The 24,733-nt window shown below is 37.3% G+C and overlaps 2 protein-coding genes across 8 annotated transcripts; one reads left to right on the top strand and one right to left on the bottom strand.

The window, feature by feature from the left end:
• The first annotated feature begins 986 nt into the window (after nucleotides 1-986).
• LOC104594466 (ubiquinol-cytochrome c reductase complex 6.7 kDa protein) lies at nucleotides 987-9,282 on the top strand. Of its 4 annotated transcripts, none has more exons than XM_088897361.1 (5): nucleotides 987-1,938; nucleotides 2,108-2,290; nucleotides 2,393-2,479; nucleotides 3,799-3,990; nucleotides 9,006-9,282. In XM_088897361.1, the coding sequence occupies exons 3-5, from the start codon at nucleotides 2,459-2,461 to the stop codon at nucleotides 9,060-9,062; spliced, it is 270 nt and encodes an 89-aa protein (XP_088753487.1). In that variant the 5' UTR covers nucleotides 987-1,938; nucleotides 2,108-2,290; nucleotides 2,393-2,458; the 3' UTR covers nucleotides 9,063-9,282. The 4 variants fall into 4 exon arrangements, with proteins under 4 accessions (XP_088753487.1, XP_088753489.1, XP_088753488.1 ...); XM_088897363.1 differs by having other exon boundaries at nucleotides 1,043-1,921; nucleotides 2,005-2,290; XM_088897362.1 differs by having other exon boundaries at nucleotides 1,043-1,938; nucleotides 2,005-2,290.
• Nucleotides 9,283-11,888: 2,606 nt separating this feature from the next.
• On the bottom strand, nucleotides 11,889-22,685 carry LOC104594464 (phospholipid-transporting ATPase 1-like). Of its 4 annotated transcripts, none has more exons than XR_734733.2 (8): nucleotides 19,568-22,685; nucleotides 18,631-18,970; nucleotides 17,374-18,178; nucleotides 17,008-17,131; nucleotides 16,456-16,675; nucleotides 13,526-13,984; nucleotides 13,148-13,446; nucleotides 11,889-12,455 (listed from the first exon to the last, which is right to left on the bottom strand). XR_734733.2 is itself a non-coding variant. In XM_010254739.2 (7 exons), the coding sequence occupies exons 1-7, from the start codon at nucleotides 20,991-20,993 to the stop codon at nucleotides 13,245-13,247; spliced, it is 3,576 nt and encodes a 1,191-aa protein (XP_010253041.1). In that variant the 5' UTR covers nucleotides 20,994-22,675; the 3' UTR covers nucleotides 12,892-13,244. The 4 variants fall into 4 exon arrangements, 1 of the variants encoding a protein (XP_010253041.1); XR_734735.2 differs by having other exon boundaries at nucleotides 18,631-18,967; nucleotides 19,568-22,669; XR_734734.2 differs by having other exon boundaries at nucleotides 12,315-12,486; nucleotides 19,568-22,675.
• Nucleotides 22,686-24,733: the final 2,048 nt, after the last annotated feature.

Here is a 24,733-nt window from a genome sequence, read left to right as displayed (position 1 = left end):
ACTAATCACCTAGATTTTTTTCTTCTTATTTTTTTGGGTAAATTATAGACTGACACTCTGTATTTTGGATTTAGTGACACTTAGCCCTTTCAGATGAATTGGTTCGGTTTGATTTAAGAACCAATCTTTTTAAAATTTAAAGTTTATCAAAAAACTGAAAATAAAAATCGGCTTTCTATATATATATATATATATATATCTGTGTGATTGATTGATTAATATATATTTGGGAGAATGACTATTCAAGCCATCTCAGAATGTACAGATGGGATGAATTCTGACGGTGGATTGATGTGGTGAGGGGGGGCTACTAATAGATTACTGAGGGTTATAATTTATTTTAGAACTCTGCATTGGACTGTAGTATTCTTCTTTATATATATATATAATATATTTTAATATGAAATTATAACCCTTGAGTGTTAAACCTGCCCTTCTTGACCACGTTTATCCCTAGTTATAATTCTTTAATATTAAAATGGGCATATCAGTTATACACATGACAAATAAAATGGGCAAAGTTTCAATGATACACAAGTGAGCTGTGATTTGGTACCAAGACAAATGTGCTAACCTGGTTACATTGGTGAACACACCGAAGTTTTTACACATGGGATCTGAAGGCTGGTGTGTTTACTTGTAACTGGTGGCGTAGCCATAGCCATAGCCATAGCCATAGCCATAGCCATAGCCATAGCACAGAGCTAGGTTCATGTATTTTTGTTCGCAACAGATCTTGTGTAGCAATAAGACAAATGAGGTTGTCAGTGAAGGTTATTTGTTTCAACTTTCATATATTCTATTAGAAAATAATACCGATAGATATTTTATACTTTAGGTCAGATGTCAATTTATGATAATTTAGTACCTAAACTTCTAATTTGGAATGATTCAATATGCGGCGTTAACTCACCATCAATCAGAACAATCATATGATATCAGGTGCGGTTTAAACATCTTCTAATATCAAAACTAACCTTTATGACAAGATTGGGACCATTTTACCCATTTTCCTTCCTGTTTCCCTAATTTCCTTTGTCTTTAACCGAGTTGAAAGAAGGAGAGAAGAGAGTAAACTTCATTCAATGCCGCACAAGGTGGGCTTGGTTGCTGAAGGAGCAATTGGGCGTGTCGTTTCTGCTTTGTAAGGTAGGACACCCAACTGCAAGGCCCTTGCGGACACTATTCACTCTCCCTTTCCCCTCTCGTCATCGCCGCTGCGAGTTGCAGCACCGGCGAATTTGAACTCTCGACAACAAACCAGCGGCGGCAAATCCAAAACAACCCCCATCGTCGGTCTTCCTCTCCCTATCTCTTTCTTCCTTTCTTCTTCTTCTTCTTCTTCTTCTTCTTCTTCTTCCTCCTCCAGCTCCCTCTGTTTCTTTTTAACAGTAACCGCCGCTACAACTTCGGGCAGAGGCGGTTTCTCCGCCCGCCCGCGCTCCCTCTCTTTCTTCTTTCCACTTCTCCTTCTTTCTTCTTCTTCTTGGAAAACCCCCTGATTTGTCGTTTCTTCCCTGCGAACGAATAGACGCGACGGCGGCATTTCATCACCGCTGCAACCTGCAACTCGTCACAGCAGTGGCATATTGGAGCGCAGCCAGTCTCAATGTCGGTCTCTCTCTCTCTCTTTTCTCGGTTTCACACAACTGCCGTCGATCACCGCCATTACCACCGCGACCGAACCCATGATGATCTCGCATGGCAACACATCCCTGTTTTCACCGCTGAAGTCGATTCCCTCATCTGTTTGAGGAATTAGAAGCAGCACAAGAAGCTACCCCAACTGTCCTCTCTATTCGAAGCAGATCTCCTTTCAGATTTGATAAATTCGCGTTCGCTCTCCTCATCACTCGTTCACATGTCCAATAAATCGAATTCGGCCAGGTTTCTCTTTGTAGCAATCGATTTCACTCTCAAGGCAAAATCCCAATCTAGGTAACGCCTGTTCTTCTGCCGCTTCTTAGTTTTGTCGTGTGATCGATGAATTTTTTGCATCTACAGCTGGGAAGATAGAGACCGGGCTGATTCAGCTCCAGTAACTCTCGGTATCAGCCCAGATTTGATTGTTCGTTGTTTGTTATAAAAGGTTTGGCTGTTTATACAGAAAATCTTCATATTGATCAAGGAAATGGAAGATTGCAAAGTAATGTATATCTGAAGCTCTGCTCCTCCAAAGGCGTACAACTTTATAGAACAATCTGAAGCTCTAAGGAAGAATGCAAAAGAACGTACCTCTGAAGCTTTGTTCTTCCTCCATCTACATATAATAAGCCAAAATTTTCTTCAGGTTAGAGATTATAAATAGGGAAATTTCCGGCATCGGTTTCAACTTTTCCGGTGTCGCATTCGCTTGACATCACCGGCGGAACTGGTTTCTTTGGAATTTCAGGTAACAGAGTTGGTGAACAGTGGTTCCCATAGCTGCGGTCATTTTTGTCATTTCGAAGATGAATTCATGCATTGCTCAAAATCGCAGGTGAATAATTATGACTTTTTGTATTTTGACTGACAGTGATTTAACATTGGGTATTATATCATCGCAAATTGAAAGTTGAGTAAAAGTACAGGAAAATTTTTCCCATTTTATTATTATTTTATTGAAAAGATATGATATCTGAATTTTTTTTAACCAATCAACTCATATTATAAATGTAGGTCAAAACTCTTCCAATACCATGTTTTGTCTACATCATAGATTTTCCTTGTGTTTATTATATGGTCCACACCGTTAAACCAGACCGAACCAAACTGAAACGATAGTCTGGTTGGATTTTAAAAACAGTTTGGTTGTGAAACCGTAAACAAAACTATAAAACATATATAAATTCAATAAAATAGTTCAAACCATGATGGTGTTTGGAAGTGTGGGTGTTTTTTGGGATTGATTAAAAAAAAAAAGCGTTCTTGTTTGCTAGACCCGTTTTTCAGAAAAAAATGCTTTGATATGTTTGAGAGTGTTTCTGTCATATAGGCAGTGAGCAATACTATACTATTTGGTAAAGTGATTTTTATCACCGTTTTTTATATATGTGCACAGTTGGATCTTGATTTATGAGACATGCCGTTTGAGAGTGTTTCTGCCACGTATTTGCCATTTCAATCAACCGTTGGAGGCAACGGTTCACTGTAGCATGAAACGTCAAATTTGATGTTTCATGCAACGGTTGGGTCTTGATTTATGAGACATGCCCGTTTTTCAACGTTTTTTCAAAAAACAAAAGATGCTTGAACCAAACAATTATGCATGTAAGTGTTTGTTGAATTGTCTATGTGGATTCAACGTGGCATCGTTTTTCAGAAAAACGGCCACGCTTTCAAACATCCCCATATTAAAAACCTTAGTTTTTTTAATAGGAGTCTGATCTGGTCTTCAAATTTTTCATGCCGTAATTTTTGGGTTTGGGTCCGGACCGTAAACATCTCTACATTCTCCAAAGATTTTCTTACATCATCCCTCCGCGTGGCATGAAATGGCAAGCTGCGTAGGAAAACTTCTGCTTGACCAGGAGTTGGGACGAGCTACCACTACCAACACGCGGTGTCAATAATGTTCAACTAGCCATTACAACCGTACATCGGGAACATCTCCCCAATATGTACGGGACAGTGTTGAGAGCGTTTTGTGGGTGGGTAGGCTACCCTTTAACCAGATTAGGGGAATTATTCCTTTATTTATTTTGTTTGGTTTTGCTGCGACCGTAAATTGTTTCTCGTTTTTACCGATCCCAGGGAGAGGAAGGCTTTTGGTTTGGTATCTCTGAATTCTGAAAACGATACGAAATTTTTTTTTGCTAGGGTTTCTGTGATACATATAATAAGAAAACAGAACCTTCTTTCGATCGCGGAAGTGAAATGACAGTTGGATCTGCAGCAGGATCGGGTCTATTCAAGTTCCTTCGACCTGGACTTCGCCCTCAATCGACTGATATTCAAGCCGCGGCGATGTGGGGCGTCGCAGTAACCACCGGAGCTCTTTGGCTCATCCAGGTTTTCTTTTTCAGCTTGATTTTTTTTATACAATTCAATTCCAATCTTTTTCTTTTAATCGATTTTGGCAATCTGTTCACGGATCCTGACTGTTCTGCGTTAATAATCTGTTATTTATTTAATTTTTTTTTCTGATGTTCATCCGGAACATTACAATTTCATAGTCAAGAATTAAAAAAAAAAGACGTAAATCCCAGTACGCCATCACTGATCCCCACTCGCGGAACAATTCCCTCTGTTTCTTTGATTCATAGAACTGGAACTTGTGACTGTTACTTTTGTATTTGAATCTTGGTCTCCAATGCTTGTCATTATGTAATAACTGGAACCTGTCTTTGGATTTTATCCAAATTATAGAGGGAATTTTTGGGGAATAAGAAGGATCTCATAATTTACTGGGGAATCATTCCCTTTGTGGCCTTGAGAAGAGTAATTCTCCCTGCCATTAAGAGAGTTTTTTGATTCCAGCCGCACAATCTATTTTGCATTTTTCTCCTCCACGAGTCTGAGTTTCTTTATTTACCCTTTTCTCAATAATAGGTGCTCCCGAATAGACATCACGTTTTTGAGTCAATTAGGATTTTAAGAATCTTTACCAATAATTTGTGATGTTTTCCATGAATATTTTATGAGCAGTTTAAAGATGGCTCTTTAAAGTTGTGTGCAATAACCCGAGGCTTTTGCGTATTTTTTTAGATTTTCTTTTATTTTTGCCAATAGCTGGGCAAATTGCCTTAGCAATGATCAAGCAGTCATCAACAAATTGAAAGAATTGGAATTTTGGGCATCTCTTGGCAATTTTACAGCCAATACTTTCTTAACACCATTTGCTTCTCTAACCATATGCTTTGTTAGTGCCTCACTACATGGAACAAAAGTTTAAGGGTACAATGGATCTCCCTGTAATGCCTCTGAGAGTATAGAATATTACCAATTGGAGACCCATTTGCTAGAACTTGGTATGAAACTGATGTAATACACTCCATACCCCACTTCATCCATCTCTAATTGAAACTAAGATTTTCAAGGGTTTTCTTAGTAAACAACTTTTTAAGTCTATCATAGGATTTTTCTGTATAAATTACAAGAGATAATTCTTTTTTTCTTTTTCATTGAATTGCAGATTTCATGTGTAATTATGATGTTGTCCATCATTTGTCTATTTGGGTTGAAAGCACTTTAGTAAGGAGAAATAATGTTATTTAACAAAGGCTTGAGTCTATGTACCAAAATTTCGACACTCGTTTTACAAATAAAATTGCATAAGCTGATGGGCTTGAAATTTTCAGCCTTTTTCAGATTGGGATTTTTGGGATTAGAGCAACAAAAGTATTATTAATCGCCCTTGTCATTTTACCCAATGAAAATAGGTCTCCACTGCTCTTTCAACATCATTTCCAATGATTGACCAGTATTTCTTAAAGAGAAGGATGTCGGGTCTTTCAGGGCCCAATGCCTTCAAATCATGCATGGAGTTAAGAGCCTCCTAAATTTCCGTTTATGTAACATCCTTCCCCAACTTAGAATTTTGTTCCTCAGAGATGCATGTGTCAAGAGTTTCGATTAACTGTTTTCTACCATCAGTACCTTCATTAGTAAATCCAATCCCCCACATAATTTTTTATTTTAATTATTTCCTTTTTATTTCTCCATATCATTGTTAAGAGATGGGAGTATTTATTATTTTTGTCACCAAGTTGGACCCATTTCAATCTTGATTTTTGAGCCTTATGAATCTCATCCTTCATACGAATATTATTGAGCTATGGAGGGCCACTTCTTATTAGATCTTGAGTATTAGTTTTGGTTTCCAAGTTCTCTTTCTTCTTTTTATTAATGTTACCAAATTTGTTTCTATTCCAATCATTTTTTTGACCAAATTATTCCTTCTTTTAACTCATCCTCTGCACCCTTGGTTTTCTGCACCAACCAATAGCAATCTTCCACACCATCTAGAAAAAATCACTTTACTTTGAAATGGTGAAGGACAGGCTGGCACGGGAGATTGCTATTGGTCCGGTGCAGAGGATGTTAGTTTCTCTAAGGTCAGTACACCACATGGCTTCAAACCTAAAAGGTTTGGGGCTCATTTTTGTTCCCAACAAGTTTTGGAGAATGAGAGGAGTAGGGTACGATGCCAAGAAAGGAAGAGTCTCAAGCATGGCATCCAGATGCTTGTTTCTCCAAATATCATTTGTAAGCACTCGTTACCTTTTCTAGGGCAAGAAGATTAAAATGATTTATGAGATCCACCCATTTTTTTATCACTATTAACCAGTTGATTGGGATCTCTCACAATACACCACGCCTGATTTGTAACATGGGCAATATTTTTGATCCATTGCCAAACTCGTCGCTATTCCAATCTGTAGGGTGGTGTATAAACAAAAGTCTAAAAGGATTTCTTGTTCATTTATTAAAAAAAAAAGGATTTCTTGTTTGCAAAAAGATCATCTGATCATGGATTAAGACATGCAGTAATTGGTCATTTGAGGAGATTACATCCAAGTGGGTTGAAACCCACTTTCTACTTCATAAGAACAAGGTACTTAGCATTTATAAACCATGGACCTTCGTTGATGACTTATTAATGGTTCAATACAGCATTTAGCAATGTTTGTGTTGCTTAAATCCTAATAAATAAGAAAATAATAAAAAAATTATATATAAACACACAAAATGATTATTTTAGTTTAATAATGTCTATTTTATAAGGGAAAATTCTCAATTATTTTGGGCCTAGTGCCACTTTGGTCCCTAAACTTAAAATGCGACAATTCAGTACTTGAACTTTCAAAACATGCCAATCCAGTACCTGCCGTTAAGTGGCATTTGAAAAGACACAAGTGCCCTTCCAGTGTCATCTAATTTTCTTTATTAACCATCCAAACATTAACAAAAAATGAACAGTCCCAAATCCTTTTCTCTTCTTTTCAAGAAAGTTGGGGTCACATCTCAGTTGGCATTCTGGTGACCCCAACTTTCTTGAATAGAGGAGTCAAGGATTGGGGACTGTTCATTTTTGCCAACGTTTGGATGGTTGATAAAGAAAATTATATTACACTTGAAGGGAATGTGTCTTTTCAAATGCTACTTAATGGCTAGTTAACAGTAGTTATTAAATTGTCACGTTTTGAATGTTCGGGTACTGAATTGTCACGTTTTAAAGTTCAGGGACCAAAGTGGCACTATGCCCAAAGTACAGGATAGTAATAGGGAATTTTCCCATTTTATAATTATGACATAAAAAAAGTAAGAATATAAAAGTTTTTTTTAAGACACTGGGCAAGGCGAGCCCCCAAGGGCACCTTATCACCTAGGCGTCGCCTTGACAACTGAAACTTGTTCTGGCTGTGCTGAAGTTATTCTCCTTGGTGTGTTTTGTAACTGATAAGTTCGTTTGAACTAGCAGCTCAGAGTTTTTTTTTCCACTGCTATTCTCAACTCTCTCCATTTTGCCTTTGCTTTGATCCAGACTCAATTCTTGGATCTGTACTTGTTGTAAATGGTGTGGTTGACACTCACACCTAAATCAGTATTTAAGCTTGTTTCACTTGAAGTGCCCCCTCTATTGAGTAGTTGAGACTTAAAATCACTATTCAATGTATCGTCTTGGAAGTTTTGGACTTTTCCAAAGCACTCTCAGACCTGTTTTGACTGTGCTGAGGTTTTTCTCTTTAATGTGTTTTGCAGTCCTGCAGCCTACAATCTCCAGTTGAGTCTCAGATTCCTTGAAACTGATAAGTTCCTTTTCATGTTCGAACAAGCTGCTGAGATTTTGTGTGTGTGCAGTGCTATTCTAACTCTCTCTCCATTTTGCCTTGCTCTCATTCAGAACTCAATACTCGGGTCAGTACTTGTATGTAAGTAGTGTGTGTGGTTGACACACCTGACTCGGTATTTAAGCCTATTTCACTTGAAGTGCTCCCTATTGAGTAGTTGAGACTTAAAATCACTATTCAATGTATTGTCTTGAGACTAAGGGTGTCAATGGACCGTTTTTTGATTGGACCCCGTCCAGCCCAAAATCAATTTGGACGGATTGGACGGACCAACAAGACATTGGATTGGACCAATCCGGTCCAAAATATTTATTAGATTGGATTGGACCTGGTCTGTCCGTAACAAGTTTATATTGGATTGGGTTGGATTAAGCCAATATCTGGTCCATTGATATAAGATAAGAATATATGTGTCAATGGACCGGGTTTGGGTTGAAACCAATCTAAATCAAAATAAATTTGAACAGACTGGATGGTCCAGACATTGAATTGGACTGGTCCAAATTGGGCTAAAACATTCATTGGATTGGATTGGACCTGGTCCATTTATAATGGACTCACATTGGACTGGACCGGATTGGACCAAATCCAATCCAATTGGCACCCCTACTTGAGACTTCTGAACTTTCCAAAATACTCTTGAGACTTGTTCTGGCTGTGGTGAGGTTATTCTCTTTAGTGTGTTCCACGGCATTTGTATTCTTCTTCCTGTCTATTAAGTCTTGAAGGTAACTTGCTTGAATTCAATCTTTTGTGCCAATTGGTTCATGTCCGGCAGCCCCAGCCTCTTTTTTTTAATAACTGTCGGGAATTTTATTAGGATTTTAAAATAAGTACAAGAGAAAAGATACACGAATGGGGATTGTTGACCTTGCTCGCAATTTTGAATGATATTATGGATTCACTCTCAATATACATGCCATTCTTATATATCTGACAGCATGAAAATTTTGTACCCTGATTGTATCCTATGCATCTACCGCCACCACACTCGGTGTCCAGTGCTGTTAGTCTATGGAAAATGCTATAAAGGGCTCAGCCATCACAGAACCCTTAAAGCATAAAATGACAAGTTTTAACACCCCCATAACCTCATCTATTTGCAACCCCCATGCTTTGTCCTCTCGTCGTTTAAGGTCTCCGTGAAAGGCAAGGCCCATTATATTGCTCTTTACTGGACCTCAATCAGTAATCAGTGTGTTTTACTCAATTTTCTTATATTTGCTTTTACAGCCATTTGATTGGTTGAAGAAGACGTTCTTGGAGAAACCTGAGTCTGAAGGGCCATGATTCATGATGCCAGATCCAGTTAAATAATGCAACTTTGTGGTGAGAAAACCAAAAACAGAGGCTATTCAAATAATGCAACTTTTTTTTCGGTTTGTTTTCCTGCATGGAGGATTTTTGTTAGATCAACTCTTGTAACTAGTGGAAGAAACATGACTTTTTTTGTGCTTGCTGTTTTCTCTATTTTTATTTGAATTCACTTGGTCAGCGTTCACTCGTTCGATATTATTCTTCTTTTATTTATTATTTATTGGGGGGGAGGTGTATCTCTAGGTTGGCTTCAACTCGTTCAATTTTGACATTTATTTTGCTGCCCTGACTGCAGCGGTTGTATTTGAGGCTTCACAGCCAGGATAGTAGCACCTATTAACCTAAATATAAGTTTTTTTTTTTTCTATCAGTAAGTTTCCAATAGAAGAATTTATACATGGATCTAAAATCCTTATTGGAAAGCCCGAAGCCCGTTATGTTCTACCAATCCCCGAATTTAAAATTTCCAATCCCTCTGAATTTATCTCTATAGATTTTGAGGAGTCATTCCCATCAATATTGAATCTAAGAACCTCTTGTGTTGGTTGTCCTTTCAGTACAGGTCGTCTCAGTTACTTGTTTCGTCAATCTTTACCATGTAAGTTGTCTCCTCGAAGACTATTCCTAGCCCCTATCCTTTTTAGTTTTTCCTTTCAGCACTAGTCGTTCTTCTATGCATGTGTCCAAATTATCTTAGTCTACTCTCATTTTATCACATGCTGAAGTTACTCCTAGGTTCCTATTGGATCCTATCATTTCTAGTTTTTTCTATTCATCCATCTTAGCATTCGCATTTTTGTCACATTCACTTTTGGACATGCTTGTTGACTACCCAACCCTCAGCCTCTTACATTACAGTTTAGTTGGCCTTACAACTATTTTATAGAATTTCCTTTTTCATTCAAGTGGTATTTGCTTATCACATAAAAGACCAGTTGTATCCCTCCATTTTATCCATCCTATTCTAGTTTTTTGGGTGACATCTTCAATTTCTCTTTTGTTATGAATTATTAAACCAAGGTACAAGAAATCCTTAGTTTATCTTGATTTATATTCCTATTATCGCTAAATCTGTCATATATTCTATTTTAACCTTATTTTAAAACCTCTTCTAAGGCATTTATGTATAAGCTTAATTTTGCATTTAATCCTTCATTAATTTCATCAATCGAAACAATGTCATTAGCTAACAACATACATCTTGAGACTTCTTCCTGAATATGTTTAGTCCATTCATCTATGATCAATGCAATTTGATAAAAGCTAAGTGCTGAACCTTAGTAAAAAGTCGTATAAAAAAACTAATCAATCAATTGGTATCATAAAATTGGTTACGAATCAAATGCTTTTTGTTAAAATTCATGGTGTTTTTTATTATCAAAGCTCTTCCAATATCATGTTTCATGGGTATCGTAGGTTTTCTCATAATAATATATGCATGCGTTTATAATCAGGTACTTGAAGGACCAAACCCTAACTCAGGTTTTAATCTAAAATTCAAAAAACATCTCAAACAAGGTTTTGATAAAGGGTCTTATTAGGGTTGGAACAGGTCAGGTAGCCAAAAAATCTGACAAAATTGCCATCACTTCGTGTAAGAAACAAATTTGAAAACCTTCATGTAGAAATTTGCTAATGTTGCTTTTTGGTTGACGCTGGATGGTGAATATTTTGCGTCGGGTTGAGTTCGTGTTGAAGCTTTCGTTGTTTTAGACTTTTAGTGGACCAAATTGCAAATTATTTGATTCATGGAAATGCTTATAGGCAACTTTTTTAAGAGGGGCAATCCAGGATATACTTTTTTATGTTTTTTCATAGATAAACACGGTGGAGAAGGCGTGAATGTAGAAGGGAAACCCAAATAAATCTTAAAAATAGATCATTAACTCTTCAAAACAATCAATAAAATTTTCGGCAGCTCGTTACCCCGCTTTTGCTACCGCATACATCAAAATTACATGGTGGACCTATCTTTCAGTTCCAGTCCTTGTTTATACGTGTAAGACAAGAATTCCTCGTTATATGAACCATACAGACAAATGGTAAATATATTAGAGGCACGATGCCAGAAAAGCTGATAACCAATAAACTAGTATTCATCAAAATTCACTGGGTATTCTGATCGGTCAAGGTTCTGGTGTCAAAGCCAAAAGAATCCAACAAATCAACTTAACTTGTTAAGATATTTATTTCTTACATGTTTTTATATTGGCATCCACTTATATATTTTAATTAAATTTAAAAAATAAAAAGCTATATTGGTTTTTTTTTGCATCAAGTGTACTCTTAAAACAATCTGAATTTTTTAAGTTTCTTCAATTTGGTGGCAATAAATTCATGCTCTAGCTTCCTAATTGCTATACTTGGCATGCACATGTAGGGCTCTATTGGCCTGTGAAAAATAAAATAGAGTCAAAAAAGCGTTTTGCGTATTTGCTAAGAAATGCTTTAAAAACATTATAGGTCTAGAGCCAAAAATAATTGAACCCTGGGGTGCGTGCACATGTAGGTCTAGAGCCAAAAATAATAGAGCATACACTGCGTTTTGCGCAGTGCAATCGACCATTCCATTCTAGACCTATAATTTGTCGAGACTAAGCGGTCGACCTATAATTTGCTACAGTTATCATAACGCTTTTGCTACAACCATTCCATTCTATTCAGACCATTCAGTGCGATCACCATTTGTTAAACAACAAGAAAAAAAAAGAATAAGCGGTCGGCCTGATGCTTTGACTATATAATCTACTTCCAAGTCAATAGCCTATAATGGCTACTAAGGTATATGGTGGCCTGGTGTTACGACGATATAATATATTTTCTCGCTAAGACAAAAGATATACAAAGGGGCAAGAAAACGTTCATGTATAGTGAAAAATAAATTCTCTTTTTTACAATTCATGGTTGACGTGGGCTGGTGCCTCTTACCAGCTTACTTGTGTATCGAAGCAAGATCCATGAATGTCAGGTCCATCATCACCATTGTTACCTTGCAACATGTACCAATGTTAGATGGCGTGTGTCAATTGGGGTCTATCAATTGGGTGACTTGAAATCCATATTTCTGTTACAGATAGAAGTGAAGAATGATCCATCTTTCTACAAACTTCCTATACATTGTTTTGTTTCCCATTTCTCAACCCAGTCATATCTTTTGAAACCCACCTTTGCTAGTTTCATAGATCGAATTAACCCAACTTGAGGGGGTGGGTCATGGTATTCCATTCTCGGCCGGAAACGTCTCATGCCATTCTGTGCCATCCTGAATCCTCCTCCTCGGGCTTTAAATGCCCATATATCTCCTCTTACAACAATTTATTAAGCAGTTCCCAGTTGTCAATGTTCAACCACCATGATGCGTGCTTGCTGTCACCAATCAATTTGTCAAGACTTCAAACTGAGGTTCATGGAATTCAAAGGAGTACAACCAAAAAAAAAAACAAATTACTAAGTGGTCAGAAGCACAAAAGATGGCAAATAAACCAGAAATATATTGCCAGTATCTTCTAGGTATTATGAGGGTTGTTCAAGGGTGTTTCTGTACCCATCTTCATATGGAGTATGAAGCAGGTATAAGTTTGTATCAAGACGATAGAAATGGCCTTCTCCATCTGGCACAACAACCTTCTATAGGAAGGACCAGATCCAGATGAATAGTTCAACATGCCACCTACCTGTTTTATCTGGACTGTTAGACCATATGAATGGACTGACTCAGCTTCGAATCCAAAGCTAGACATGCTTACCTCCCACAATGGACAACAGCACCACTCCCCCACCCATGTGTTGCCACCATCCCATCTTAAAATTCAAATTTGACTACTCATGTAACCTTCATTATTTGACTGCTGAACATCCCATCTTATACAATACATTTAGTCTAATAGAAATTTCATGAAGTTTTCCAATTGTAGCATCCTCAATCTCTCCCTCCTAAATATTATACTTTTAAAATGAATTGGCAATATAAAAACTATAAAATGGTATGCAGATATTCACATTCACTAATCTTTGCTGCTTTTGATATTTGATTTTATACCACAGAAACCACAACTTACCATGGAGCTCCTGATGATAAGCACCACCAAACATGGCAGACAATCTTGAGGCCAACCATATAAAATCCAGTATTTCTGTAGGAAAGCAGCATACATGTCAACTTGAACCTTGGCCCAATTTTGACCCCAAACCGCCACGCCGTTTCCTCAGTATTTCAGCTTCTCTAGCAATCTGAATATCTGAAGGCCAAAATGTCCGATGTATAGCTTTGAAAATAAAGCGAGGGAGCAATGCTAGGATTATTATAAGCAAGATGGTGAGCCAATATGTTGCTGACCTAGCCAAATGGAAAATAGTCCTGCCAAAAGTACAAAATATTTAGCATAGCAAAACCTAGTTTAGGAGAAACAAATTAATATGCAAGTAATGAGACTGACCAGTAATTGGGAAAGATGGGTATGGAATCCAATATCACCATACAAACATATGTAATGACTATCGAACCCCATGTTGCAATATGAGTAATCAATACCCAGCGTTGTATGTCCATTGCCAAATGAATGTTCACGAGGATAACAACTGCAATAGTCCACAGGCTGCCCATACTCCATATATCAATTGAACTCTCCTTGTAAGTGAAGAGAGGTATATAGAATAGAACAAGGCTTTGCCACAGGGTGTCAATCATTGTAATCCAGAAGAGGTGCAGGTTATAACTTTCTTGTCTATGCCCTGCACCATAAAGCTTTGGATACTGGAGAAGTGTCTTATGACTTAGATCCTTGTCCAAAATACCAACCACGATTGTAGGGACAGAAGTATAGATGACAGAGTAAAACATACTACTCCAATCAGTTAATGCAGAAGTTGTTGAAAAGGCTGTGCATAATATATACCTGTAATGAAAGAAAGCCATTTTCATTTTTCCAGATTTTATGGGTGTAGAAGGATTGAGGGGCAAAACCACATAACCTCATAGACTGAATAAAAAAACTATAAAACCAATCTCCCAAAACTAAACAATCAAAGATAAAAAGGAAAGCCGCCCAGAACAGCACACCCATGACCATAGTTTTTTGTTTTATTTGGAACTCCATATTTCATAAGTTTAAAAAAGTACGCTTAACTCATAGCAGATAACTTATAACATAAACTCCCTTTGAAACCAACAAAAACTGTAAAAAAGGGGGTGGCGTATGCATGTGATTTACTCACGGTAGCATTCCTAAGAGGCCTTATGGAGGTGACTTTAGGGCTGCAAATAGATTGTATTTGAATTGGATATACCTAGACCCATATTTGATCTGTTAACTGTCAAACTCTAATCAAATATTATCCATCAAATCCATATTGAACCGAAATCAGATTTAGATATTGTATACCATTAGTAAATTATAGAAAAAAATTATCAGAATGTATCACCAACATCTAAGCCTTATCCTAACTATATGTAGCCATTTTGGTGCAAAAAATTGTGAAAGATTAGGTCTTATCAAATCTACCTCCCCAGAATCAACTCAAATAAAAGATACAGGTTAATTGTATTATCAGATTGGATCAGGTGGATCCAATCTGATTTAAATTGTCTTAATTGGATCAGGTGGATCCATATTCTATCCAAATTATAAACATATCAAATTTAAATTGCCTTAATTGGATTTGATTTGGATTCAGATTCCAAAAAAAGAAAAAACAGATATCATTTGCAGCCCTAGGTAACTTAGGTAAGACTGTTGGCCACCTGATCAACAGAAAGTTCTTCAGAGTGATATGTGTGTTTTATGCATGGTGGAAATGAGATTATAGCCATCATCTTGTCTAGTTTATGGTATCATCATCTCAAGGTCCTAGTGGAGAAGACTGATAAGTTGGCAGAACCCCCCCCCCCAAAAAAAAAAAGATGCCCTTTTCTATCTCATGGAGTAAAATAGGCAATTAACCAATGGTGGTTCCATCTATCCAAGGTCTCAGGAGGGGTCAACTGGATACAGTCCTAACCTTTGGCATTTTAGTATAAAGTGGCCACTCTCATACTTGAACCAAGTATTTTCAGGCTTATCAGCACAAGATTTTACCATTGCACCAACCAATAGTCCCTTCCCATGGAGCTCAACTCAACTCATCTAAGTCCTGTTTACCAACTATATGGGGTTGTCTACATGAATCATGTTCTACCATCCTGCTTTGTTGGGCACCATATTGATGACCCTTAAATCATTTCTCACCATCTCCCATGGAGCTACAAAGCTATATTGATGGATGCACAATGGGAAATCCAGGGAATTCAGGAGAATTGAGTTTTTAGATATTCATATGGAAATGTATGCATATTTACTCAGTATGAGTTGGTCATGAGACTGCTATAAAAGCAGAAATTCTGGCCTTGTTACAAAGGTTTGGCACTCATGCATTTTTCATTTCCAAAGGCTAGAAATGGATGGAAATCCACAGACTGTAATCAGTTAGATGAACAGTGAATATGAGAGACCATGGGAGATGCTATACTTAACTAGAAGAGCTGAAGCACTAATACCTAAGGTGAACATCTCATTCACTTAGATCAGCAATAAGCTAATGAATTGGTAGATGGTTTAGCAGAACTGGAATTGACAGGAATAAGCTTCATATTCACCTTTTTTTGATAAATATATAAGCTTCATATTCACTTTTTCATTTATTTATTGGGGTTAGAAATTGGCTCTGACATTCACGTAAAGGGACTACATAATGTTGTTGGGATGGTCTCCTATGAAGACTGGGTTTGGCCTATGCATCAAGCCATCTTGCTATTTCACCATATTACTTCATCTTACACTTTAAAATTCATAAATAGTGGTCTTACTGATTCAGAAAAAAATAATCATGTTGTGCAGTAACTTGTCTAACTGGAAGAACTTGGGTAGATGATCATTCTAGACAGGCAAGCAATTCCTTCTATTCGAAAAAATGGAAAAGATCTGCTCAGCATTCATGAAGGTCAAGGTTCAAAATATTGATACACTCCGATATGCTGTAAGGGGTGTATCAGTACTTTATACCTAACTCCAGTCCCTTTACTTTTAATTTAAAAAAAAAAGGTCAGGGGGTATATTTTAGGGCTGCCTACCCCTTGAAATGGGTCAAAAGGACAAAAGGCCTCTATTTCAAGTATCAATACCCCACCAATACAATATGGATATGCCCAATATGGAGTATATTGTGTCAAAATTTTGAACCCTGATGAAAGTTTCTAAATCCAAAGACATCTAAGAAACAAAGCCAAACAGAACTGCTCAATGATAATAACAAAATAAAATTTTAGACACCATTCCACCATTGTAACCCAAGGAACTAAAATTTCCTTATCGCCATGAATAAACATACTCACCAGAAAAGCATCAATACAAATACAGCATTGCGGTAGAAGTTATACAACACCAAGTAACCAACACGCTGATAGTTCCAGTGCCCATGCACAAGGAGCAATCTTTTCAGAAACCGAAACTGCCCCATAGCAAAGTCTGATGCCATCACTGCTTGTCGTCCTTCCTGACCACTTATTCCAACTCCAACATCCGCCATTTGTATCATTGAAACATCATTAGCCCCTGTCACATGAATATCATCAGTGAAAAAATATGAATGGATAAGACAGATATCCCCAATAAAACCAATCATGAGAGAAAAAGCAAATCATTGGCTAAAAAATCCAAGTACACTAGAATAGTAAACATCAGCTGTAAACACTATTTAAGAAATTAACTCCATAGAAAACCATCCCCTGAGGATCTAAAAAATCAAGTTCAATAAATCATAGAAAACCATGCTCAAAATCCAATTCAGCTCAGTAAAAATCCTTGAAAACTTAAGTTCAACATTTGTCTAGCCAGTTAAACATGTGACTAATCAACAAAGTAACAGATCAAAATAGTTAACTGACCATCGCCTATTGCCAGTGTCATGTCATCAGTACGGCTCTTAATTAAATCAACTATCCCAGCTTTCTGCAGAGGAGCAACACGACAGCAAAGCACAACCTTACAGGAAGTTGCTAGGTCAAAAAGCTGTTGAAAATAGAACACCACATAAGATGACTAGATAAGAAGTATAAAAAAAAATGATTGAAAAGAATAAACCAATGGAAGTTCCTAAGTTTTTAAGCCAACCCAATTTTGCACCACCAAATTCATGCATCCATGAAGATGCAAGAACCAAGATCCATATGTGGTCTGAGGCTTATAAGCAACTTTCGACAATAAACACGACTGTAAAATGCCAATCTGTAAATTAAGGTTTGAGTTCATACATCTCTTTCCAAATCTTTCTCTAAGATGTAAACAAGACTGTTTCCATCAATTATTAGTGCTAGTGGAGCATTTGCCATGCCTGCCGCTTTCACCGCATGTGACACATTGGAAGTCCTTGCCTCAGGAATCTCAAGATAATCACTCTCAGCATTCCTTTTGATTTTCAAATTTTTATTTCTGTGATCTGCTGATTTCACACCATACTTGTTCTTAGCATCAACCAAAAGATTTCTACATTCATCCTCAGAATTACCATTGATTATAATCTGATGCATATTTGGGGTCAGGAGTTTGCATGAGAGGCCAATTGAAATTGCAGTCTCTTGTTTATCGCCTGTAAGAACCCAGACTTTGATTCCTGCTTGCCGAAGAGACTCAATGGTTTCTGGAACACCATCTTGCAATTTGTCTTCAATTCCAGTAGCCCCAAGAAGATTTAAATTGCATTCAATAAGAGCTGCTGTTTGACGTAGTTTTATTGATCTCTCGGTCAATGAAGTGCTTGCCTCCTCATAACTGCACTGCCACTGCTCAAGTTCTTCCCCAGAAAGATTCCTTGCAGCAACTACAAGTGTGCGTAAGCCTTGCGATGAATATTCAGTCAAATGACTCTGTGTTGCCAGTCTGATATTACAACCCATGGGCTCTCCATGACCAATTCCTTCAGTCTCCTGTGCTAGAATACTGAACATCGAGCTATCAGCACCTTTTACTAAAACCTTTACGTCATTATTAGGAAATCTAATAACAACTGACATTCTCTTGCGCACGCTATCAAACTCATGTAGACCCAATACATCCAACCTGAATTCAATATAGAAGCAGATAAGTTACAAAGGAACAAGTGTACAGATCCATCAAGGAAGGTTTTTATTTTTTAATCATGCGAAAAGACATCACATTGGATATAGGTAAAAAAGCAAGACCAAGTATTTAGAACTGGATTGGTGCTATCAACTTAACCATGTCAGTTTGTAGAGTTCCAAATTTTAGTAAAAAGCACATGTTGCACCATTGCATAGTTTGTTGTCATGGTTGTAATCAAAAGGGGGAAAGAGGAAGCATGTCAGTAACTGCCAACATTATTCGAGCTGTGAAGGTATTCTACCTTTGAAATTTACAGCAATGAGTGCATGGACTGTGAAAAAGGAGAAAAAGAAATACTTTATGTAGAAATGGTAAGCAAAGACCTTCTCTTCCCCCAAAAAGGAAAAAAAAAAAGAAAGGAAAAAGAAACATAAAGTTAGATCATTTACCTTAGTTTCTCACCATTGACATCAATCACAATGTGCCCTGATGTACGCTCGATGAGAGTGTAACCATAAGCAGAGGCTGCAGAGACTAGAGCTTGCTCATCAGGAGATTCCCCCTGATAGTCAATAGCTTCTACATCTTCATGCAAATCAGTCATTGTACAACTAGAAGACGAACTTCGGGTAAGTATTGGAATCACAGTATTACAGGCAGCCAATGTTAGAAAAAACTCATGAGCAGCAATCCTTTCATCATGAGATAAGTCTTGATGCAAAAACTCCATAAGTTCAGCATCAGTGGTGATTTCAGATTTAAGCTTCCACCTCCTTCCTACAGCTGCTGCTGCAACATATCATGAAAAATCATGGATCAGAACATAGAGATCTGCAGGATTTGATACAAATAGATTCTGCATGCAAGTCCTCTTATCAATCTCCAATTATGTCAAAGCAGTTAAACACCTTTTTGTTTATGGGTGAGGATATATTAGTATAAATGGAATTAATTAGGATGTAGTAGAATCACGATGAACAAATCAAGATCAATTGCTTGTGCAATGAACAATAACTGGTACTTGACCCTAAATGGCCATATTACATGTGGATATCCAACTTAGAAAATACGTAAATTGCTGTGTATTTTTTACACAGTTTCAACCAAGGAATGTGGGCTTCTGGGTTGACAAATGCATCATAACATGAGTACACAGATAATCTAGTCAAATCAAATGAGATCAGAGTATCTTATGGCATTTTTTATCTTTCCCATAGAAATAGACCTTACCAAGTTTAAACAGTGCAATAATCATTAAGTTGTCCTAACCTGAGTATCTAACTAGGAGGCGTGCCATGACATAACAGGGTTGGCACTAGAACATGTTCAATTTTCAGAATAAATAGTTATAGGCCAATCAAGCACAAAGAAAAGTAGACGCCGTACCTGAAATATTTGCTTCTTGCAATGGATGATCAGTTTTGCACAAGGAGTTCCCATAATTCTTCCCGTAGACACTGGCTTTGCGGAACTCCATTTTGTTCTCAGTCAGTGTCCCTGTCTTATCTGAGAAGACATAGCGTATTTGGCCTAGATCCTCATTTATATTCAATGATCTACACTGAAACCTTGAGTCAGTGCCACTGTCATACATATGCTTATCTTCAATCATAAAATATGACTGTCCTAACCGGACCAACTCCATGGTAATGTATAAAGATATTGGAATCATTATCTGAAACACAATAATAGAACTCAAAAACGAGAAAAATATCTCCATAATGAGCCCATAATATTTGTATGTTTTCCCATTATACTGTCCATTTGTATAGTATCTTTTTCTGTAGTAAGGCATAGTATCTAGTTGATCTCTGTGCCGTTCAAGCCACAGCCCCATACCAAGTGCCACTACCGCACACATGACAAAAAGAAACACTGACAACCATAGAGTTTCCCTGTTCATGTAGCTTTCCAGTTTACTTCTTTTCGAAGGAGATGCTGCACTGTTCAACATCGCTTTTGTTTCCTGTCCAGCATATACAACAACACCAATTACCCATTCAGTATTCTTCAGCTGGCACCCACGCAAAATGATGTTTGACTGGCTGAGGGGAAACCTCTGTTCATTGAATTCCATGTTACCTGTAAACTCATAAATATTTCTATTTGGCTGTTCACATCTGATAAGCCCTGAAATCATCTTCCCTTCAAAAACCATTGAAGCTGTTTCCTGCCGAGCATACCGTGTCTTCAAGTTTGATTCACCATCCAGGTTCATTGTCTGGATGTATGCTATTCCATTAGGATCACTTGTCCCCAACAAAACCATGTCACAAGGAATTGTTTCATCTGCTATGATCTTTACAACCTCACCAGCTCGTATCTTTTTCCATTTCTTTATTCGAAACTGACCGGATTGAAGCACTAGGGCTTCTCGGTTGTTCTCTTTCTTATCTGATCTGTGTCTTCGCCAATCTTCATAGCCATCTTTAATAGCTGTGACACAAAGCACAAAGAGGAGAGGAAAAAGAGAGACTGTTCTCCCAAAAACAGCAAGAGGCGGGAGTTGATTCAAAGCAGCGATAGCTAGGAAGTACAAGTAAGCAACTCGATGGAATTGAATGAATAAATTCTTGGGGAGGAACGTGATAATGGTGTACTTGCTTGTTCTGATCTCATTCCCTGTGAATTCATACCTATCATTTGTCCTTCTTGGATCATTAATATAAATCAGTCGTGGATTATCTTCTGATAATAAACTATCTTCCAATTGCAAACTTCTATGGCGGATCCGCTGAGATTTGTTAGACTTGTCTTGCACCAAAGATGCTCCAGAAGTTTCAATCATTGTAGAATTATGCTGCAATTCCATAATACCCCAGGATACCAACTGTCCTCCTTGTGCAGTGCATTCCAACAAAAACAATTGAAAAAACTGAGAGTCAGAAGACTGGAACCTTTCTATTGTAACAAAAGAATCAGAGTGGTCAAGAGACTTCTGGCAACAATCTCTACCTCCAAGAGAGATGGTATGGTTTCCCTTTAGAAATAAAGAGTGGCTTTCAGCTTCAAACAGAGGGAAACAGGCAGATTAAGGAGCCAATATTCAAAGGGGAAGGCAGCACCACATACAAAATTTCTGGAGCACAAGAAGATGATGGAAGCAATGGCTGGCCGGAAGTCATAAATAATCCTCCAACAGACGCATTAGAGAAGGTCAAAAGGAAACTCTAAAACCTCTAAAGACCATAACCAGAAATTAGTGGTCCAGAGCGAATTTCTTCCCCTTCTGTCCTCGACCAAAACAAATCAGCCGGAGGAACTTGAGCTTTCTTTGTCCGAGAGTGACAACCCATCCCATCTAAACACCCATTTTGGTCTGTCAACAATATGTAACTGGATGGTTAACATCCTGCTATGTTCTACACCATCTTGTCAAGGCAAGCCATTCCCACATATTGCTTCATGTTAGTAACAAAGAACAAACGGACAGCTTGCTTGCTTGCTCACCAGCCCAAAACGATAAATCTCAAGAGACCTATCAAATCTCAAGGCTCAAACTTCCCAGCTACCCAAGATTCCTTGACAATAGGTTGGTCTTTGAAACCACTTCTGAAAATTCAAAGACAAAATTGCATAAATTTATGATATCTCCATCCCGAACACTTCTGTTGAAGCTCACAGATACCACATGACGATAGGGTGGGGAAACACTCACTGAACTTGAAAAGAAAAAACGAGAAAATGCTGCTGCTACCGCAGGGGAATAAGGATCATCTTTTCAAGTTGAGAAAATGGCAACCGCTTCTCACTCCACTTCAAATATCCCTAATTGTTCCAGATACAACCAACTGACCCTAAATGAGGTGAGATGTGCCAAAGAAAAGGGTAAAGAAATGAGAAATCTGTGACTGATGTGTAAATCACTGCCTCTCCTTACGTCTAGTCTATTTAAACTTTATCTTGACCACCAATTTTTCGAAGGTCAAGGTGCAGATCCATCCAGAAACACCATTAAAATTAAACAAAAAAAAAAAAACCTGTCAATTTATCCTCTTTCTCCTTCGGAATCTGAATTTCAAATATATGGTTCTCCCGAGCAGACCAAAACATAATAGAAATGCAAGCTGCTTACAAACCTACCTGCAGCGATCAAACACCGACAAACCCTACGATCATTATGAGCTTCAGGGAAATGATCACCGGTTAGAGACCTATCTTCTCGATCTAAGTGAAAGAAATAGGTAGTGGCATCCTTCAATGCACTCAATCCAAAATCACCGTAAAATGCAGGATTTTTCACTTGGACTGCAATGCAGATCTGGTGGAATGACTCTCTTTAGTTGGTCGAAGGAGATCGGAGTGGTGGGAGTTCACCGACACAAGGGTTCAATGGAAGAGACACGAATTCTCCCCCTCCCCCCTGCAGCAGGTGAGACGGATCCACGGGCTCGCAATGCGAGAGAATCGCATAAAGAAGGTGAGAAGGAAAGACGAGTGGATGAGCACGATCCTTGCTTCTCTACTTGGCGATGGCCGGTGACTCGTCTCTTTAACCTGAACTGAAGGAATCCCGCCTTTTTATAGATTTTATTTATTATTAATTTTATTTTAATTTATCATAGGTATATTATTGATTTATTGTTATTAGCCTTCGGCCCTTAGCTTTTATTTTCCTTCAAATTTTATATTCCTAAAATGTCCCTACGGACTCGGAGTACGGAAGCGGAGCTGACGATTTTGAACTCAATCGGTAGTAGGTAACCGTAAATCAATGTGAATCCAATCGGCTGAACTGAATGACTTAACCTTCGCTCAGCTGCTTTAGAAAAGGCGAAAAGCTACTCGAAGGGATTTGCTTTCCTTCATCTGCTTTGAAAAACAAAAAAGCTACTAAAAGAAGCTTTGCACGGAGAGCCGCAAAAAATGACTTACGATTATCAAACCTGATTCGCAAAGCCAAAAGCCCACTCTCATACTCACTCCACGAGCCCTTTTCAAATGGCGCGCTCCAGTCTATTTTATTCTTGCACACGGTAACACTTAGAGATCAAATCACTCCCCCACAAGATTGCCCCCCATAACGTCCCAAAGTATATTTTTGCCATATATTGGAAATATCTCCATCATCATTTATGGTATATCATGAGAGATATTCTCAATACACGGCAAGGATATGGGTGTGAGACATTGTGTGGGACTGATTTGAACTCCAAGATTTATAAATATAAATTTTACAAGTTTTTGCACCGAATATTTTTATATTTACACTGAATGTCTTTTTATAACATAAAAAACATTTATTAAGTATTACGAGTTAAAATCAACCCCCCACAACATGTGCCTTATATATTTTTATTTACACTCTTTCCATACCGAGCCTATACAAATAAGTAATTCTTTTTTCTTTTTGGGTATTCAGTGCCCTGCACCATTAGTAACTTCCCCCTTTCACCCCTTTACCCCCAAAGTGCTGTACATTCAAACTCGAACAAACCAGCCAATACACCAAAGAGCCAGCCCTCCATTGGTAAGTTTTATCAAGTGGCCCCTTTGTTTCTTGTTATATATTTGTTCTTTGGCATTAAAATTTTAAGGGCACTTTTAAATTTTTACTTACCATTACGAAAAGAGATATATATGGAATAAGATCTGTGCAAAATTTTCCAATATTTTTTCATCTTTATTTAATTATTTATCTATTCATATCTTAGTCGACATGATTCTAAATTCTAAGAGGCTAAGTTTCATTTGTAATAATAGAAAGAAAGAACACAATAAAATTTTTTTTGTTCTTTTTTCTCAAGGCTTGGTCAGGAAGGAGTACAAATACAATTATATACAAAATACAAGGGTATATTGCACTCTATATATTTGTATTTGTAATCTTTCTAAACCAAGCCTAAATGATAAAAGTAAATTGCTGAAACCCCATGGAGTTTTCTGATTGTTGCTAAAACCTTCTATAAGTTTGGTAATTACAATTATCTCCCATGAACTTTCTGACATAGTTGCAAATAGATCTCCATTGTTAAAATCTTCTAAAAAATGCATAAAATGTTAAAAAATACCCATACAATTACTTTTTGGCTCAAATGTATGTTTTCCTATTTTCTCTTCACATGAATCACTAGTCGAGAGTCTCCACCCCCTTTCAATCTCTTTAATGAAATTGATTTATTTACTAAATTTGCCTTTCATATCAATAGCTCAAATGTAAAGTTGCAACCTTAAATTTTCTATTTTTTATTATTTATAAAGTTTATATTGTTTTTTTAATAAAAACCATCATCAATAGTAATTGCATGGGTATTTAGAACATCATTGTGCCTCTTTTTAGAAGATTCTAATAGAAGGGTCAACTTGCAATCATGTCAAAAATTCAAGGGGAGGTAATTGCAATTATCAAACTTGAAGAGAGGTTTGGGACTTTCAACAATGATAAGAAACTTCAGGGATGGTTTCACCAATTTACCCTAAAACATATATTGAGCGAAACAAATAAAAAACGAGGTTTGTACTATGGGCATAAGTTTCCAAATAAAAAAATAGTTTCATGCATTTTCCTTAGTTGACACATATAATTTAAATCATATTTTTTGTCAATTTTCA

The sequence above is a fragment of the Nelumbo nucifera genome, chromosome 2 (genome assembly GCF_055504915.1).
Source record: "Nelumbo nucifera cultivar China Antique chromosome 2, China Antique-T2T, whole genome shotgun sequence".
In the NCBI taxonomy this organism is placed as follows: domain Eukaryota; kingdom Viridiplantae; phylum Streptophyta; class Magnoliopsida; order Proteales; family Nelumbonaceae; genus Nelumbo; species Nelumbo nucifera.
The sequence above is the reverse complement of the archived record's forward strand: the minus strand, read 5'-3'. Positions and strand labels throughout refer to the sequence as shown.